This window comes from Oncorhynchus mykiss, chromosome 19 (genome assembly GCF_057628025.1).
Source record: "Oncorhynchus mykiss isolate SJ-2025 chromosome 19, ASM5762802v1, whole genome shotgun sequence".
NCBI classification, from domain to species: Eukaryota; Metazoa; Chordata; class Actinopteri; order Salmoniformes; family Salmonidae; genus Oncorhynchus; species Oncorhynchus mykiss.
The window spans coordinates 29,497,396-29,517,935 of NC_143040.1; the positions used below are offsets into that span (position 1 = coordinate 29,497,396).

At 43.1% G+C, this 20,540-nt stretch overlaps 1 protein-coding gene across 3 annotated transcripts in view; it reads left to right on the top strand.

Annotated features, from left to right (window-relative positions):
- LOC110497517 (catenin alpha-2) overlaps nt 1–20,540 on the top strand; it is a 652,111-nt gene that overhangs the window by 625,456 nt on the left and 6,115 nt on the right. For all 3 annotated transcript variants that reach the window (XM_036954442.2, XM_090210736.1, XM_036954443.2), the window contains exons 15-17: nt 6,796–6,977; nt 12,013–12,118; nt 19,834–19,968. In XM_036954442.2, the coding sequence (XP_036810337.1) occupies nt 6,796–6,977; nt 12,013–12,118; nt 19,834–19,968 (423 nt within the window). The remainder of the gene's footprint in view (nt 1–6,795; nt 6,978–12,012; nt 12,119–19,833; nt 19,969–20,540) is intronic.

Below are 20,540 nucleotides of genomic sequence, written 5' to 3' on the forward strand. Positions count from 1 at the left end.
ATACAGCCTTATACTCAGCTGACCCCTCCCTGGATTTTGTGTTAAATACTCTACAACAAAGCTTTCTTAGTGTCCAACAAGCTTTCTCTACCCTTAACCTAGTTCTGAACACCTCCAAAACAAAGGTTATGTGGTTTGGTAAGAAGAATGCCCCACTCCCCACAAGTGTGAATACTACCTCTGAGGGTTTAGAGCTTGATGTAGTCACCTCATACACGTACTTGGGAGTATGGCTAGACGGTGCACTGTCCTTCTCTCAGTACATATCAAAGGTGCAGGCTAAAGTTAAATCTAGACTTGGTTTCCTCTATCGTAATCGCTCCTCTTTCGCCCCAGCTGCAAAACTAACCCTGATTCAGATGACCATCCTACCCATGCTAGATTACGGAGACATAATTTATAGATCGGCAGGTAAGGGTGCTCTCGGGCGGCTAGATGTTCTTTACCATTCGGCCATCAGCTTTCCCTGGTAGTCTAATGGTTAGGATTCGGCGCTCTCACCGCAGTGGCCCGGGTTCGTTTTCCGGTTAGGGAATGAATACATTTTTGGGGGAGGCAGGTAGCCTAGTGGTTAGAGCGTTGAGCCAGTAACCGAAAGCTGACAAGGTAAAAATCTGTTGTTCTGACACTGATCCAGGCACTACTGTTCCTAGACCATCGTTGTAAATATGTGTTCTTGAAGCTTCTTAGGGATTGCCCCCTTTTTTTCAATTTTCGCCTAAAATGACATACCCAAATCGATCTGCCATTTGAAAGGAAACACTTTGAAGTCTGTGGAAATGTGAATTGAATGTAGGAGAATATAACACAATAGATCTGGTAGAAGAAAATACACCATCTTTGAAATGCAACAGAAAGGCCCCACATCTAGCTATCACTCTAGTTGTAATTGGGTCCACAAATGGCAGCAGTGTATGTACAGCTATTGGCTGTCATAAAAGTCGCTGGAAATTGCTAAATGACGTCAGTACCTAATTTGCATAATTGGCCATGTGCATGTCATTGTGATGGATGCTGTAGGATAGAGGAATAACGTAGTGGGAGAGACAACATTTTTGTAAAAAACACCATAAATATGTTTAGAACAAATTTACTTTCTGTCGATTCTTGTTTTTTTCATGTCACAACTCCAACCCTCCTCCTTTATCCGAGCTTGGGACCGCCAAAAGTGACCCAAAAGAGACACTCTGGTGGAGTTACTTAGTTTTTTGTTTAGTTTTCTTAATTTGGTTTGGTTTTTAACCTTATGGTCCACTTAGGAGCCTACAACAACACAGTAAAACATGAACATTTTTAACCATACATTTTTTTATTTTTTTTTGTTTACAATCAACATTAACAATCTAAATGGACCTAAAAGAGACAATAGAAAAAACTGTCAATGTCAATGTGAGAATGATGGTAACTAGTCTGGCTCTAATTCAGGTTAATTGTTTGTTTTTTCCAGACCCCCCTCCACACACACACACACACACACAGGCTGTGCTGGCTCACAGAAAGAGTGGGTCATCGTCATTTTGGTCAAGGCTCTCTATGGCAGGTTCAGCAACTGAGGGAGCTGACTTAACTGAGTAGCAGCTGATGTGCCAAAAAGCTGCAAAACATTATCAGGCAGCTGGTGCTCATAGCAAGCCTCACCAGACAGCTTCAGTCCATATCGAATGTACAGGATGGAGTTAAGGGTCTGCAAGGACATCCGATTTCCCTCAAAAGCCTTGATGGCAAACTGTACCTCACCCAGCACTGACTTCAAAAAAGTCAGATCCAATATGTTTTGAGGATCACTGTACATGGAGTATAAAACCTCAGCCATGTAGCAGTGTTCACTGGACTTGGTGACTGCGAAATGCAGCCTAAGCTCCTCCCACTGGTCCAAAATGTGTGAAACTGTGGGTTCAATGGAGAGCCAACGTGTGGCACACACCTTGGTTATCTGTAAAGGTTTCTCCCCACAGTTGATGGTCTCATATATGGCCTTGTAGGCCTCTTTGCGCTTTGGAGACACTGAAAACCAGTTATAAGTCTCTCGTACCAAGTACTCCACACTATGGGGGATGGTGACATTGGAAGCATGACTTACAGCAAGCTGCAGACCAGATATTTGATGCCATACTCCTCCTTCAGTACTTTATGGACCCCATTGTTAATCCCCGTCATAACAGAGGCATTGTCGGTCCCTATCCCCAGGAGTTTCTCTTTCTCGAGGAAAGCCACAACAGCATGGGCTATAGATTTGGCATCTCCTCCCTCCAACTCAACAAGCCCCAGAAATATTGATACAATTGTCTGTTTGGTGTCACTAAAGTACCTTATCACAACCCTCAGGTACTTAGAAACGCTTACATCCGTGGACTCATCGAGGAGGAGGCTGAAACGCTGGTCACCCACATCTGCAACCAACTTTTTTAGAAAGTATGGTGCTAGAACACCATTAATCATTTCTGTGCACTTTGTCCTGTGCCTTTTGAAGTGGGTACCAGCAGTGGAATCTGAGAAAGGAGCTCTACATGCTTCTCCAATGTGATCACATGCCAGCATGGAACAGTGTTCAGCGATAACTAATGCCATGGTGGCCTCAGACTTTTTTGCAGAGTACATTTTTTAACCATAATTGGCAGCTTGTTTTGGGTGGAACTGTTATAATGCTTTGCCTTTTGAGTATGTTTTTGAGTTGTCATGTGTTTTTTACATCACTAAGTTTGGTGTAGAAATCAGCCTTCCAATACAGGCAGTATGCCTGTGTATCATCTCCAATAAACAGCTTCAACCAGCCTTTGAATTCAGGGTGTGATTCCCACTCCTTTCTGTATTTTTGAGTTTAGACTGAGACATGATGAGCTAGCCAGCTAGATGTTTAGCTTATGTCACAGAGAGGCACACCCACAGTGGACAAGGTGAGTAAGTGACTGAGGCTGTGTGAGTCAAATGCAGTGATTTATTTTTGTGCAGTGATTTATTTTAGACAAAGAACATTTTACATTTATATCCCGCCCTGAATGTAAGCCAGGGCGGGATCAGCCAGCGGCGGCTTCCCGCATGCTCGATTCATTTGCAGTCTGGACGCGGAGGGGTGAACATCTCTTGCTCTGACTGAGCTGGGAGGGACTGCTGCGTGAGGACTGGGCCGACTGTGAGTGCTTTGGGATGGGATGGGGCCCCCCGGCAGCTCCCGCTGCTCGTTGAGAAGAGTAAGAACGATACGTGCTTTCACGTCAGAGTCTCCAACAGTCTCCAATAACACCAGAGGAAGCCAGCTAGATTTATCGCTAGTTGATTTTTGAAAATGTGTCGCTAGAGGGTTCTGAATGCTCGCTAAGTTGGCAACACTGAAACGAGACGCCTTTATTTAACCAGGTAGGCCAGTTGAGAACAAGTTCTCATTTACAACTGCGACCTGGTCAAGATAAAGCAAAGCAGTGCAAAAAACAACAACAACACAGAGTTACACATGGAGTAAACAAAAGTACAGCCAATAACAATTGATAAAGGAGGTAAGGCAATAAATAGGCCATAGTAGCGAAGTAATTACAATTCAGCAAATGAACACTGGAGTGATAGATGTGCAGATGATGATAACTGACTTGCCTAGTTAAATAAAGGTTAAATAATTATTTTAAATATTGTTTTATTAAATCAGATTTCCCACCAATGCTCCTTATATGACACATCACTACACTCTATGCTCCTCTGTAAACTGGTCATCTCTGTAGACCCGTCGCAAGACCCACTGGTTGATGCTGATTTATAAAACCCTCTTTGGCCTCACTCCCCCCTATCTGAGATACCAACTGCAGCCCTCATCCTCCACATACAACACCCGTTCTGACAGTCACATTCTGTTAAAGGTCCCCAAAGCACACACATCCCTGGGTCGCTCCTCTTTTCAATTCGCTGCAGCTAGCGACTGGAACGAGCTGCAACAAACACTCAAACTGGACAGTTTGATTTCAATCTCTTCATTCAAAGACTCAATCATGGACACTCTTACTGACAGTTGTGGCTGCTTCCAGTGATGTATTGTTGTCTCTACCTTCTTGCCCTTTGTGCAGTTGTCAGTGCCCAATAATGTTTGTACCATGTTTTGTGCTGCTACCATGTTGTGTTGCTACCACGTTGTTGTCATGTTGTGTTGCTACCATGCTGTGTTGCCGTGTGTTGCTGCCTTACTATGTTGTTGTCTTAGGTCTCTCTTTATGTGGTGTTGTCTCTCTTGTCGTGATGTGTGTTTTGTCCTATATTTATATTTGATTTATTTTTTGCTTTGAATCCCAGCCCCCCTTCCCCCACCAGGAGGCCCTTTGCCTTTTGGTAGTCCGTCATTGTAAATAAGAATTTGTTCTTAACTGAATTGCCTAGTTAAATAAATGTGAAATACAAATACAATGAATACGTACATAGAAAGGCTGCGGGTCCCCGAGGAGAGGTTTGAGAACCACTGCTTTAAACCACTACTCAAACGCCAGCCTGAGGCATGTAAACATGGTCACTTGCCCAATTCTTTTCTCCTTGACTCCTTGCCTCATGTCCTCTCTCCTTGCCTCCTCTAATCCCATTGGAGGAGAGGGTCCGAGGTGAAGGTCCTTGGATCTTCTCCACCGATGCGGTTTAAGAACCTTGTGAGGAGAGAGAGGACACAAGGAATCAAGAAAACACTCATTGAGAAAGAGCCCTGGTCCAGCTTGCTCTGAAACTGAAACCAGCAAGGCTCCAGTGGTGAAATGGTTCCACTTGGGCAGCACTGACAAAAGTATAATATCTGGCTCCGAGACTGTAGAGAGGGAGTGATCAGTAGGGTGACATCTGGTGCTGTGTGATTGAGAGAGCAGTGTCTGATGGCACCTAAAACAGTTTTGCCTCTCTCACGCTCTCTTTCCTTCCGTTCTGAGGTACTTTATGAGAGGAAGACGAGTCATTGGTGGTTGTTATTCTCTTCCTCACACCTCCATGGGTGAAAGGTGATACACGGTCACGCTGAGCTCATCCTGCCGGTCACCCCCACACACCAGCTTTGCTGTGAAAGAAATGTGGGATGGGATGTAGACAGACAAAACGGATGGAGGAGAGAGGGGAGAGGAGAGAAAAAGAGGCAGAGTGGGGGGGAAGTTATTTCTTAATGAGACCACTGATGCTTATAAAGACAGTTTACGTGTTATGGCGAGAGTTTATAGGCTGTGCATGGAAAACCTTGCTTCCGGGGTCCCTACCTCACATGTCCTCCGATGAGCTTTGAGAGGGAGCTGAGAAATCGAGGAAAGGACGGAGTAGGAAATCATTAAGCATAGAGTTTACTGTACACTATAAAAATTGAAATCTAAGCAAACCTAAATGATTCACCTAAATGTTTTAGTTTTTTCTTACCAAGCCATATTCTCTAACGTCAGTGGCATATTGTTTGGTTAAAATAAGCAAAACTAAGCATTAAACATATGTCATTTATCTTATTTCAAGATTTTTTACGGTAAAATATCAAAATATCTTGAAATTGTCATGCCCTGACCGTAGATTTCTTTGTATGTTTCTATTTTTAGTTTGGTCAGGGTGTGATGTGGGTGGGTATTCTATGTTGAAGGTCTAGGTTTTCTGTTTCTTTGTGTTTGCCCTGGTATGGTTCTCAATCAGAGGCAGCTGTCTATCGTTGTCTCTGATTGAGAGCCATACTTAGGTAGCCTGTTCTCCCCTTTTGAGTTGTGGGTGATTATTTTCCGTGTCAGTGTTTGCACCATACGGGACTGTTTCGGTTTTCATTTATTCTCTTGTATTTTGTATTCATTCTTGATTAAAATGTGTTATGGATACGTACCACGCTGCATTTTGGTCCTCCTCTCCTTCCACCAACGAAAACCGTTACAGAAATAAGATAAATTACTTGTATTAAGCCTTAGTTTTGCTTATTTTAACCGAACAATCTGCCTTTTTTAGGTTCAAATAAGCACAATTATCTGCCAATAATGTTAGATCATTTAGCTTGGTAAGAACAAAAACACATTTTAAGTGAATTATTTCTCAATATATAGATATTTAGGCTTGCTTAGATTTTCACTTTTTGCAGTATAGGAAGGGCGAGGTTTAGAACAATATCAACCATGCAATGGATACTTCATCTTTCCTTTCCTTCTCTGTTTTGGATCAATATTACAAACCTAATAGAGCCCGACTTACTCTTCTCCCCTGCACTCACCTCAGAACGTTGAACAAATACATTATTCATTGACTGGTATAAGAAGTAAAGTAATTAGACATTTATCTCACAAATAATATCGGACCCTCTACTGTGCTGGTGACCTTGCTTAGAAATGTATGCCATCTCAGACTTGCCTCGAATGGCTATGGCAAGAGAGCAAAATGTATTCTCATAGCAAAATGAGCAGAGGAATGGATTTTTCTCTTCACGAGTATAAGATGTCAATGGGTTTTGGGAGCGCTGGTTGATTAATCGCCAAGGTTATAACTTTACTCGGAAGTCTTTCAGAAGTCAAACGCTTATATCTATTCTCGTTGAGTATACTAAGGAATATATCCTCAAAGTGGCAGCCCGCTAAATATTTTAAGATCAATTGATGCTTAATCATCAGTGTTTGTTGTATCAAAGTTAGCCTTTTCACTGCCCGTGTTAAATTGTTTGATTATTCCTTGTCTCTCTCTCCACTCCTTCTCTTCCTCCTCAATCTATTCTTCCCCCTTTCACCCACTTCCTCTTCTCCCTATATTGTTTCACTACTCATCCTCATCCTTTTTGACTCCCCTACTCACCTTCCTCTACCCCCTCCTACATCTTCCTCCTCCTACCCCTCTCAGGCCATCATGGCCCAGCTGCCTCAGGAGGAGAAGGCGAAGATCGCCGAGCAGGTGGAGAGCTTCCGGCAGGAGAAGTGCAAGCTGGACGCCGAAGTGGCCAAGTGGGACGACAATGGCAACGACATCATCGTCCTTGCCAAGCAGATGTGCATGATCATGATGGAGATGACGGACTTCACCAGGTACAGTAACAATGTGGCTAAAGAGAACCTAGTTGAAGGGACTGGTATTCCTTATGAATGTCAATGTAATAATAATAATAATAATGTAGAATTACTAGAATGGGTGTCACCATTCAAGTCAACAGGGTGGACCAGTGGCCATTTGCAAATGATGCATAACAATACCATGTCAGCTATATTTGAGTGCGCCCGTAAATCATTCATTAAGTCTTGCAATGGAAACCGTTTACCATTGAAGTACCAAACGGAAGCAAACAGAACAAAACCCGGGAGGGACCTACATGAATTTAATAGAAACTCTAGTTTTCATTAAAAAACATTTTCCGTTTGGAGTAAACAGTTTCTGTTGCTAAAAGGTTTTGCAAAAGACAAAACATTTTGCAACAGAATCTGCAAAATGAATACACCCCTGGGGTCAAGATGGCAGCCTAGCAACAGTAAAGTAATGTTTGGTTTTGCTCAACAGAATTGGTTTATTATGTAGGATAGGATAGGATGAACTTTAATGTCCGAAGGGGAAAATTGTCCTAAACACACAGTACTGCTGTATACAAAATACACACTGTACATTACACACTTAACATAATACATACATTGCACGTTGCCCTTATCATCATACACTTCTCATATAGCCACATACATAATTCTGTCAGTGGCATACTAACACAGCTCAGCTTTGCATATTGCCGTTTAGGTATTTGATGGACATGGGAATGAAGGTGTGCTTATATCTGTAGGGGCCCTATAGCGTCTGCCTGAGGGGAGGAGCTGATACCGGAGTGAAGTACATGGGAGGGATCTGAAATTATTTTCTGCACTTGTCGGACTGTTCAGAAATAGTCTGCAGGGAGGGATGTTGCCTCACACCCATGACCTTCATTGGCGGTTTGTATCAGACGGGCAATTTGAGATTCGAGTTGAACTGATAAATTGCCGAACCAGACTGTATTTAAATGTATATGCATTATCCTAAAACAAAATATAAATGCAACATGCAACATTTTCAGCATTCAGGATTTGTGTGCAGATCCTTGCGACATGGGGCCGTGCATGGGGCCGTGCTGGAACATGAGGTGACGGCGGCGGATGAATGACACGACAATGGGCCTCAAGATGTCATCGTGGTATCTCTGTGATTCAAATTGCCATCGATAAAATTGCGTTCGTTGTCCGTAGTTTATACCTTCCCATACCATAATCCCACCGCCATCATGGAGAACTCTGTTCACAAAGTTGACATCATCAAATCGCTCACTCACACGACGCCATACACATTGTCTGCAGTTGTGAGGCCAGTTGGATATACTGCCAAATTCTCTAAAATTACATTTCTCTAAAACTACATTGGAGTTGGCTTATTGTAGAGAGATTAACAATCAATCTCTGGCAACAGCTCTGGTGGGCATTCCTGCAATCAGCATGCCAATTGCACGCACCCTCGAAACTTGAGACATCTGTGCCATTGTGTTGTGTGACAAAACTGAACATTTAGTGTGGCCTTTTATTGTCCCCAAAACAAGGTGCACCAGTGTAATGATCATGCTGTTTAATCAGCTTCTTGATATGCCACACCTGTGTCAGTTGGATGGATTATCTTGGCAAATGAGAAATGCTCACTGACAGGGATGTAAACAAACAAAAAACATTTTACAGAAATAAGCTTTTTGTGCGTACAGAACATTTCCGGGGTCTTTATTTTCAGCTCATGGAAAATGGAACCAACAACTTTCATGTTGTTTATATTTTTGCTCAGTTTAGTATTTTACCTTCGCAAATCTCCTTTGTTGTGTTAATGGTTTGCCATGTTCTGTTGTTCCCAGTTCCTAGCCATGCTAATTTGTCCTTTGAATTGAAGTATTACTAGTTATGAGTGTGACAAGTATCGGTATGGGTAGGATCAGCAACCACACACAGGCAACTCACTTCGCTACAGGCTGTTCGGGGCTTTTTGTCACAGCCCAACACTAAATCAAATCAAACCCACATGATTCAACAAATAACGAGCCTTTGATTGGATGAATCAAGTGCTTTAGTGGCTAGGCTGGAACAAATCGAAATCCAGGTCCTGCTATTGGTCAGGATAACAGGTGTGGGCTGGGATTAGGCTGTGTAGACCAGCAGCAGCCACCTGCCATTACACATTGTTTTTCTGTAGATTAACAAAGATCCAACAGTATTTTATTCCCATTGAGTTAGACAGAATAGAATGTAGCCAAACCAGGATGATTGTGATCCTGTGTACTGTTTACAGTGTGGATGTTCTTTGGAAGGCAACAGCTTGTCTCCGAGCCCCCACCATCTGTATATCATGTCATAGCCCTGTGCTGAACCCAATGTTCCTATACCAAGGTATGGCACTATGATTCAGTGGACAGAATATGCGAGCTCTGCAGAGCTCAAAAAGGGAAAGATTTGCTTCCCAAATGGCACTCTATTCCTCATATAGCGCACTACGTTTGACCAAACCACTATTTGGGATGCATCCATGCAATGTCATAATGGTTAACTCTTATGGATATGGTGTGGTGGTGATGATTGCACTGACTTTAGTCAAGTGACCCTTGTGGTGACATTTGTGGAATTGGCGAATATAATGTTGCCATGCAACTTTGATAACCAAATGGCACCCTATTCCCTATATAGTGGGATACTTTTGACCAGATCTCCATGGGCCCTTCTCAAACGTAGTGCATTATATGAGGAATTGGGTTTGAGATGCAGCCAATGACACATCATGCATGGATTCACAAATGCCCAATTACCGTGATGTCAGCCAATACACAGTTGAAGTCGGAAGTTTACATACACCTGAGCCAAATACATTTAAACTCAGTTTTTCACAATTCCCGACATTTAATCCTAGTAAAAATACCCTGTCTTAGGTCAGTTAGGATCAGCACTTTATTTTAAGAATGTCACATGTCAGAATAATAGTAGAGAGAATGATTTATTTCAGCTTTTATTTTCTTTCATCACATTCCCAGTGGGTCAGAAGTTTACAGTTAGTATTTGGTAGCATTGCCTTTAAATTGTTTAACTTGGGTCAAACGTTTCGGGTAGCCTTCCACAAGCTTCCCACAATAAGTTGCGTGAATTTTGGCCCATTCCTCCTGACAGAGCTGGTGTAACTGAGTCAGGTTTGTAGGCCTCCTTGCTCGCACACGCTTTTTCAGTTTTGTCCACAAATTTTCCATAGGATTGAGGTCAGGGCTTTGTGATGGCCACTCCAATACCTTGACTTTGTTGTCCTTAAGCTATTTTCCCACAACTTCGGAAGTATTCTTGGGGTCATTGTCCATTTGGAAGACCCATATGCGACCAACCTTTAACTTTAACTGATGTCTTGAGATGTTGCTTCAATATATCCACATAATTTTCCTTCAGCATGATGCCATCTGTTTTGTGAAGTGCACCAGTCCCTTCTGCAGCAAAACACCGTCACAACATGATGCTGCCACCACCGTGCTTCACGGTTTGGATAGTATTCTTCAGCTAGCAAGCCTCCCCCTTTTTCCTCCAAACATAACGATGATCATTATGGCCAAACAGTTCTAATTTTGTTTCATCAGACCAGAGGACATTTCTCCAAAAAGTACAATCTTTGTCCCCATGTGCAGTTGCAAACCGTAGTCTGGCTTTTTTATGGCGGTTTTGGAGCAGTGGCTTCTTCCTTGCTGAGCGGCCTTTCAGGTTATGTCGATATAGGACTCGTTTTACTGTGGATATAGCTACTTTTGTACCGGTTTCCTCCACCATCTTCACAAAGTCCTTTGCTGTTGTTCTGGGATTGATTTGCACTTTTCGCACCAAAGTACGTTCATATCTAAGAGACAGAACGCGTCTCTTCCTGAGCGTACTATTGTTTGTACAGATGAACGTGGTACCTTCAGGCGCTTGGAAATTGCTCCCAAGGATGAACCAAACTTGTGTCGGTCTACAATTTTTCTTCTGAGGTCTTGGCTGATTTCTTTTGATTTTCCCATGATGTCAAGCAAAGAGGCACTGAGTTTGAAGGTAGGCCTTGAAATACATCCACAGGTACACCTCCAATTGACTCAAATGATATCAATTAGCCTATCAGAAGCTTCTAAAGCCATGACGTCATTTTCTGGAATTTCTCAAGCTGTTTAAAGGCAGTCAACATAGTGTATGTAAACTTCTGACCCACTGGATTTGTGATACAGTGAATTATAAATGAAATAATCTGTCTGTAAACAATTGTTTGAAAAATGACTTGTGTCATGCACAAAACTATAGTTTGTGAACAAGAAGTTTGTGGAGTGGATGAAAAACAAGTTTTAATGACTCCAACCTAAGTGTATGTAAACTTCCGACTTCAACTGTAAGTGACTACTGCTTTATATCTGTTTTTTCAGCATGTCATCCTACAACTAGAAAACGACATCTGCCAATCTATATCAGTAGAGTAGTGATACCATATTTGGTTAAACTGTAGGCTAAGGGCTCTATTCAATCAAATCCGCTTTAGCAAGAGCAGCTTCTCACCAGTTCCGACACCGCTAAAACATCAACTACAAGAGTGACTGCTATCGCCGGTTAACGCTTGATCTGATAAACCCTAGGCCTAGATCCAATCTAACCTGTTACCAGATCTGTTGTAGCCTTGCCAACTCCATTGCTGTTATTGTCAAGATAATTCCATAAGGAGTTGGCAAGCGAGCAGAAACAGACTGGTACCAATACTGATGATCTTTGAGAAAGACCTATGTTGACAGCTGTCAGCTACTAATGATAGAGCACCGTGATTTGAGAAGAACGCATCTAGTTGCGTCCCACGTTTTGGGTGTTTTTGGAGCATTGTTATCTTTTTTTCAGTTTTAGGAAGCTTACTACTGGCGTTTTTATCTTATGCATTATTTATTTGTGGCAATGTATTTTGTGAATATAAAATTGACCTTTTATTCTGTTAATATCAAGTATTTCAGAGAGTGTTTGCTGTCTGCATTTGGTAAATAAAACGTTGAACTTTAAACATACTAGAACTTAACTCCTGTTTCCCTGTGTTCCACACCAGAGGCAAAGGGCCCCTGAAGAACTCCTCTGATGTCATCAACGCCGCCAAGAAGATTGCAGAGGCAGGCTCCAGGATGGACAAACTGGCCCGCGCCGTCGCCGACCAGGTAACACTTACCCCAGTTGTGTATGTGTGTCTGTGGTCAGGATAGATCCCCTTTTCACTATATTGCTTATCGCCGATCGTTTCCCAAACTTCTCCTAAGCACACCTTCAGTTGGTCAACCAATCAAACCTGTAGAATTGGAATCAGCCGTGCTAGTTCTGAATACATCAAATCAGTGGCACTAGATGGGGCGATTCAAGCTGAGGTTTGGGACACCGGCTCAGACCTGTCCAGGGTGTAGAAGCTAGGGGAAGGAGTTACAATAGAGCTAGATTAAATTAAACCGGGCCTATGCCTTCAGGCAAAGTGGATGAGGTGTGGGACATACAGTATGGCCAACAGGGACTTGGTACCCTATCCCCTATATAGTGCTAACAAAAACAGTGCACTATGTAGGTAATATGGTGCCATTTGGAACACCGACTTGGTGTGTTTGTTTGTGGGCAGCAATGGATCAAGGCACAGTGGGCTGTCTTGGAGCAGTGCTGGTCATCCCAATGGGACTTCCTTGCTCTATGAGAGCAGAGAGGAGCAGGAAGCTAGGGGCTTTGTCTGTGTCTTTAGTCTAATTAGCGGCGCTGAGGCGTTGCAGCCATTCATTTTCAGATGAGTACCCTCTCCAAAACGCACTGACAGACTATTTTCAATATTGAATCAATCAATGCGGCTGCTCCTCCTGGCTGGGGAAGATAAGGGGAGAACGGGGTAGAGAGGTGTGTGTGTGTGTGTTAGATCTTAGTAGTGGCACTCCAGGTAATACATTATCTGCCTCTTCATTTTCTTTTTCTTTTTTTACCCCTTTTTCTCCACAATTTTGTGGTGTCCAATTGGTAGTTACAGTCTTGTCTAATCACTGTAACTCCCGTACCCACTCGGTAGAGGCGAAGGTCGAGAGCCGTATATCCTCTGAAACACCCAAACAAGCTGCACTGCTTCTTGACACAATGCCCACTTGACCCGGAAGCCAGCCGCACCAAAGTGTCAGAGGAAACACTGTACACCTGGCGACCTGGTTAGCGTGCACTGCGCCCGGCCCACCACAGGAGTCGCTAGTGTGCAATGGGACAAGGACATCCCTGCCGGCCAAACCCTCCCCTAACCCGGGCGACACTGGGCCAATTGTGCACCGCCCCATGGGTCTCCCGGTCGCGGCTGGCTGCGACAGAGCCTGGACTCCAACCCAGAATATCTAGTGGCACAGCTAGCACTACGATGCAGTGCCTTAGACCACTGCGCCACTCGGGAGGCCTGCCTCTTCATTTTCCTCCGTCTTGAATAAGCTATGAGAATTAGCCTCATGTAGCCTCATGCACAAAGACTTGTTGATTCATTAGAACTCCGTGCTCTTCTTCCTGGTGGTGTTGTCATAACTACTGTGTGTTTTACTCAGGGAAAGCTGTGCTATCACAATCTGTCTGATGACATTCAAATATGAGGATGTTAGTGCAACAGTAGTCTCTGGTGGCACTTTATATCAGAGGATGACAGGCTGGAGTAGAATAAATGGAATAGTATTAAACACATGGTTTCCTTGTGTTTGACACCATTTCATTCACTCCATATTATTAGCCGTCCTCTCCTCACCAGTATCCTGTGTTTCTGAGCCTGGCATGAGTCGTGTGTGTGTGTGTGTGTGTGTGTGTGTGTGTGTGTGTGTGTGTGTGTGTGTGTGTGTGTGTGTGTGTGTGTGTGTGTGTGTGTGTGTGTGTGTGTGTGTGTGTGTGTGTGTGTGTGTGTGTGTCATATTTGAAAAAACACACAGAGCTCCTGGCTATAGTGTGTTGTTGAACCGTAGCCACCGTTCACTCTGCAATCAGGGCTGGGTGGGAGTCAGGCGGTGAATATCTGTCATATAGCAAATCACTGGCAGCCTACCCTCGGACTGAATCAACAAACGCTGAAACTGAGCAGGTGGCTTGCCATTTTTAATTCCGCCTTTAAACGATTCTTTGACTGGTGTTTGCTGAATATTCACAGCCTTCTGCTGCCCTCCTCTCATGCTAGATGATGAGTGTGCGTGTGAAATGGCACCCTATTTCTTATATACAGTGGTGTACTACTTTGACTAGGTCTTTATGGGAGTCCATCAGGCTCTGTTCAAAAGTAGTGCACTATATAGGGACTAGGGTGCCATTTTGGATGAATTCTCATTCTGCAATGTGATGCTGCTCAAAAAGAGGGGACTGATTTTCTCCCAATTTAAACAGGGATTTGTTTTAAGAGTATTTCGGTGAGGAGAAATGCGAAACACACGTCATCCAGGCACAACATACCGTAAATGGTTATTAAAATATTCAAACATTTAAAGAGTTTGCTTTTATCATCGAATAGAAAGACTATTTGATCTTGTATTTATTTGGCAAGCCACTGTATTTTTAGATGTAATCTAATTCCAAAAAGGCTAATATTACCTACGACAAATAACTGTTGTACTTTTTATGCCTTATTTTTCAACAGGACAATTATTTTGCATTCAGACCTTGCTGAACCGTTAACCTGTGGCTGACAGACGCAGTCAGGCGTGTCAGGGAGATTGAAGCGTGTGTGTGTGTGTGTGTGTGTGTGTGAGAGAGAGAGAGAGAGAGAGAGAGAGATGGAAGCTTTGCGGTACTACAGTAGAACAGGTCTCTCAAGTAGCAACCCTTTTTGCAATGCTCCACATCAAACCCTATTAAAGAGCATGTTAAGAGCAGTCTGTCAGTCTGACTGTTCTGCAGATGGATGGGAGATTGAGGGGGAGGTGTGTGTTTGTGCCCGGTTATGTGTGTGTGTTTGTATGTGTGTGTGTGTGAGAGAGGGGGGGGGGGGGGGGGTTAAGAGTCTTAAAGGGAAATTTCACTGCTGTTCTATTTCACTGTATATATCCATTAATATATTATTAACATATCATACTGTACGGTGGTGTTACGGTCTTCTACGGAGAGTCGGACCAAAATGCAGCGTGGTAATTTTCATACATGTTTAATAATGAAGAAAAACGAACAATACAAAAACAACAAAACGGACCCTGAAAACCTATACAGCCTATCTGGTGACAACAAACACAGAGACAGGAACAATCACCCACGAAAACACTCAAAGAATATGGCTGCCTAAATATGGTTCCCAATTAGAGACAATGATAATCACCTGCCTCTGATTGAGAACCAATTCAGACAGCCATAGACTTTGCTAGAGAACCCCACTAAACCACAATCCCAATACCTACGAAAACCCCAAGACAAAACACACCACATAAATAAACCCATGTCACACCCTGGCCTGACCAAAATAATAAAGAAACCACAAAATATAAAGACCAGGGCGTGACAGGTGGTTCCTTGTCAGCCATTTTTTTGACCACCAGAGGGCATCTTTGAGAAGCATTTGAAAGTCTTTCATATTGGCATTACCAGAGAATTTAAAACCGTTTTTGTAATAACATAGTACATGGGATTGATTTTAAATAATGTGGCTTAAAATTTGGATTAATATTATGGTGTTTCTATTCCGAGAAAAATGAAACCCTCAGGGTTTCTGTTAGGACGGAATGGAACATATGGTGCCGTACAACGTGATGGTCGGGAGTAGGCTACAGCATAAGAGGATTGGAGTATTCTAAATTGTTTGCCTTCATAAGACAACTTTGTTCCAATATTTGCATTGCCGCTCTAACCATGTATTTATTATTGAATACTTAGAATGCCTCTCTATGGGCCCTGGTTTTCATGTAATGCACTATATAGGTAATAGGGTGCCATTTGTGAAGCATCCAGAGTCATGGGCAGAGCTCTTGTTTTTATCTACAAACCTGATTAAAAATGCAACAAGCCATCAATATAGAGGTGTGATTTAGTGATGCGTTTGTGTGTGTGTGTGTGTGTGTTCTGACAGAGCTTTGGCCCCTGGTTTAATAACATATGTCTTGCTGCTGAGTCACCCATGCAGAGCAGCTGATTCATTTCAGGTCCAATTATGCAAAAACAAAATGGCTTCTTCCTCCCTCTTGAAAGTTTTCCACTAGCCTTGAATCCAAATTGAATATCGCACCATTGATCAGTTTAGTTTCCAAGCTAGAATTCCACTCTGACTAGAGAAGGATGAAGGGAAGAAGAGAGGAATTCTAGCCGGCAATACAAACTGAATATCGCTCTGTTTCACTACGTTCAGTTTGGATTCCAGGCTAGAATTACTCTACGTTAGGAAGGTTTGGAAAGAGAGAAATTCCATCCTGAAACCCAAACTAAATATCACTGTTTCACAATATTGAGTTTGGATTCCAGGCTGGAATTCGTCCTCCCCAGTCAGTGGCAGGAAAGAGAGTGAGTGAGTAAGAGGGAGGGAGAGAGAGAATGAAGCTGCCTGCTTTCCTTGGCGGCCTTGGCAAGGTAATGGTCCGTACTGTTTATTTACATCAGGAGGGAATCTGCTGGGGAGGTGGCCTATTAGTCAGGGAACCATATTGTCATCTGCCTGCCTGAACCGGGCTGGCCAGGAGCAGAGAGAAACTTGTGGGTTTCTGGTGTGATGGGAGAAAGGGGGTTGTGCGTGCGTGCGTTGGGTGGAATTTGTGGTAATGCTAGCCGGTGATGGTGGGTGCAGTAATCATGTCCTCGGAGCTGCTCCCACTGTCTGCCTCACTGGCAGCACTGCATGAACACAGCTTTAAGGGGACATTACTGCGTGTGTGTTTGATGAAGCTGACCCGCCTGAGATAATTAAAGTAACCGTTCAATGAAAATAACCATTTTAAAAGCTCATTCTGTGTGATCATAACCAAATAATGTTGATGACTTATCCAACATGTAGTTGTGGCCAAAGCATATTAGAGAAGAAAAAAAAAGAAATCCACTGTAAAATTCCATCTCAAACTTGTTTTTGAACAGCTTTAAAAAGCTCTTGAAATTTGCTTGGATAATGGCATCATCCTCTTGGCCGAGACATGCCTGTGTGTAATTGGTCCAGCAGTTTTTTTCCAAATTCTCTGGTGGAGAGACGTGGCCGTGTCCAAAACCCCACCCGTACAACATACTTAGTATTCCGTTTATGTACTCATTGTCGCATAGTATTTAGCATGTACCGTTTAGTAAAAAGTATGCAGTAGGCCACGGCCGCAACGCAGTAGCAGGTGTGTACGTGGGTTTTTTCTAAATTCAACAGACATGCATCACATTAACCAGCCTGATAATAGCTCATTTTCAATTTGATTAATTTATCTAAACTCAAGCTGGTTACAGGCAGACTATCACATTCAACCTTAGCCAATATAGCCCATCTACCCTATTTACAAAGGACTGAAGAAAGAAACATATCATTTAGCTCTATTTTAACAGATTTATTAGTAAAACCAAAGTTCTTAAACATATATAAATTAAATCAAATAGACTAGTACATATACCAAAACGTTTAAATTAAAAGGCTATTGCACAGAAACGTGGACAGTCGGGTGCATCGCAAATTCAGAACCCAATAAATAAAATAAAAAACTGATCATTGGGAATGAGATCAGAATGACTGCTAAGGCTTGAGTCATACATTTAAATAATTCCATAGGGAGCCTAGCCTACAAAACTAAAACAATCTGTTCAAATCAAAAGGCCTGATTAACATGACATCAATAACGCAGCCACATCCCGAGTCCCCCGGAAATGAAAAGCTGGTTTTAGTATTTATTTTAAAAGCTCTGCCAAAGGCCAAGAGAACAAGAAACCCTATTCAATGAGTACGTATTTTTCAAAGATGTAGCCTACGATGCAATACCTACGATGCAGGACTCCTTGTATATAGCCTCATTATTGTTATTTTTTTGTTGGGAAAGGGGTAAGTAAGCTTTTTACAGTAAAGTCTAAAACAGTTGTATTTGGTGCACGCAACAAATACAATTGAATTTGATCTTTAAAAGATGCCATTTTAAACTCAAGTGATTATTTACAGTACTTTGAAGTACACTGAACAAAAAATATAATACGCAACATGGAACAATTACAGGTCATATAAAGAAATCAGTTCATGGAAATAAGTTCATTAGGCTCTAATCTATGGATTTCACATGACTGGTAATAAAAATATGCATCTGTTGATTAGAGACAGCTTTAAAAAAAAAAAAAAGTAAAAGTAGGGGGTATTGATCAGAAAACCAGTCAGTATCTGGTGTGACCACCATTTGCCTCATGCAGCGCGACACATCTCCTTTGCATTGACCAGGCTGTTGATTGTGGCCTGTGAAATGATCTCACCCTCCTCTTCAATGGCTGTGCGAAGTTGCTGGATATTGGCAGGAACTGGAATAGCCGTACACGTCGATCCAGAGCATCCCAAACATGCATCCTCCAAAACACAACCCAACCAAGCCACACTGCTTCTTGACACAATGGCCACTTAACCCCCAGCCACACCAATGTGTCGGAGGAAACACTGTACACCTGGCGACCGTGTCAGCATGCACTGCACCCGGCCCGCCACAGGAGTTGTCAAGAAATCCCTGTCAGCCAAACACTCCCCTAACCCGGACGACGCTGGGCCAGTTGTGATCCACCCCATGGGCTCTCCTGGTTGCAGCCGGCTGCGACAGAGCCTGGATTCAAACCCAGTGGCACAGCTAGCACTGTGATGCAGTGCCTTAGACCACTGCGCCACTCGGGAGGCATCTCTCCTGTGACCATTAATGCTCCACCACGAGTACTTCGAGTCCATCGATACTAGTCTGCCTCACACCCTTACTTACTTACTCAGTGTAGGCGAACAAGCACACTAAAGCACAATTAAACTGTCAAAAAAAGCAAGTGTGGAAAGATAACACATTGGAACAATCTAAGCACGGCATTCGCCATTTGCCACTTGAGGGGAATAGGTAGAGATGGGTCGTGTTCATGAAGAAAATGGAACGAAACAGGGAGGGACTACTGAATAAGAAATGCAAATGTTCCATCTTCCATTGCAAAATGTTTGAAAACGTTGCATGCCCTAATTAACATGGTCCCTTAGCTAGCTCGTGCAGCCCCTTAACTTGGCTGTCCCAATGTATCCCAGCCCCCCTAAAGACAAAGAAGTGAGCCCTGTGTGAATTCCTTGCTTCCCTTCGACTCTAGACGAGCTGCCTGAATGTTCTAGTTAGGACCATTTACTATTAATGGTTGGGAAAAAGGATCCTGTAGAAAACGGTGCCCGGGAGCGTTTTAAAAGCAAAGTAGCGAACGCACTCTTCTTTCTTTACCCACCAGGAAACTTGTGGTCCGTAGCAAATTTTCGCAGCATGACGTCCAGAATATATTACAGCTACTTTGTGTGCATTGTGGGGCTGAAAAGTCTCTGTCCCGCTCCCTTTCTGTGGCTCAAATGGCACCCTATTCCCAAAAGGTCCCGTGGGATCTGGTGTAAAGAAGTGCACTAAATAGTGAAAACGGTGCCATTAGGGATACAGGTTTTTCTCTCTGGTGTTGTTTTTACCTCAGTAAATACTAGAGGTAGACTCATATGGCTTCTCATAATAGAGGGCCGGAAAAGGACTTTCTAATTGACTAATCGGACACTGCTATTTCGATGATTGGTTGTTTTTCTCCTGTAGGAATGAATACAGTAGAGAAATGACATGCCATTAGGGGAAAAAATGAGCACAACCGTTTTATAAACTACTTCTGACGTACAAGACTATTTCTTAACCCGTCTTTGAAACTCATTTTTTTCTATTTTCCCTGTTTTTAAACTAATTTTATCATCATGTTTGTGTGCATGTCTCAGTGCCCTGACTCGGCCTGCAAGCAGGACCTGCTGGCCTACCTGCAGAGAATTGCCCTGTACTGCCACCAGCTCAACATCTGTAGCAAGGTCAAGGCCGAGGTCCAGAACCTGGGAGGAGAGCTCATCGTCTCTGGGGTAAGTCTCACCACACAACACCCTCACATGGTACAGTCAAGGCCCAGGGTCTCTGTCAATAGTTGTATTCAAGCACTGAGCTTGAGCAGCAATATTCTGTGTGTGGGCCTCATTCCTTTATCTCAGTAGTTAAAGGGACCTTCCCTAGGCTTCCTCCCTCCTTGTTTCTTCCAATTCCTCTCAAAGAGCATCAGAGGAGGAGTTCTGAGGGAGAAACTTGGATCCTCTCCTCCAATGTGCTTTGAGAGGAATTGAGGAAACAATCACAGAGGAAGCAAGGATTTGAAAGCTAATAATATTTTCTGGGGGATTTCCCAGTTGTCTTGAAAGCACCATGACCATCAGAAGCATGTACCATCAGTCCAGTAAAAAAAAAAAAAGCTATTATTTGCAAATCACCATGCGCAATGCCAAGTGTCGGCTGGAGTTGGGCAAAGCTCGAAGCCATTAGACTCTGCAGCAGTGGGAACACGTTCTCTGTAGTGATGAATCACGCTTCACCATCTGGCAGATGAATCTGGGTTTGGCGGATGCCAGGAGAACGCTACCTGTCCAAATGCATAGTGCCAACT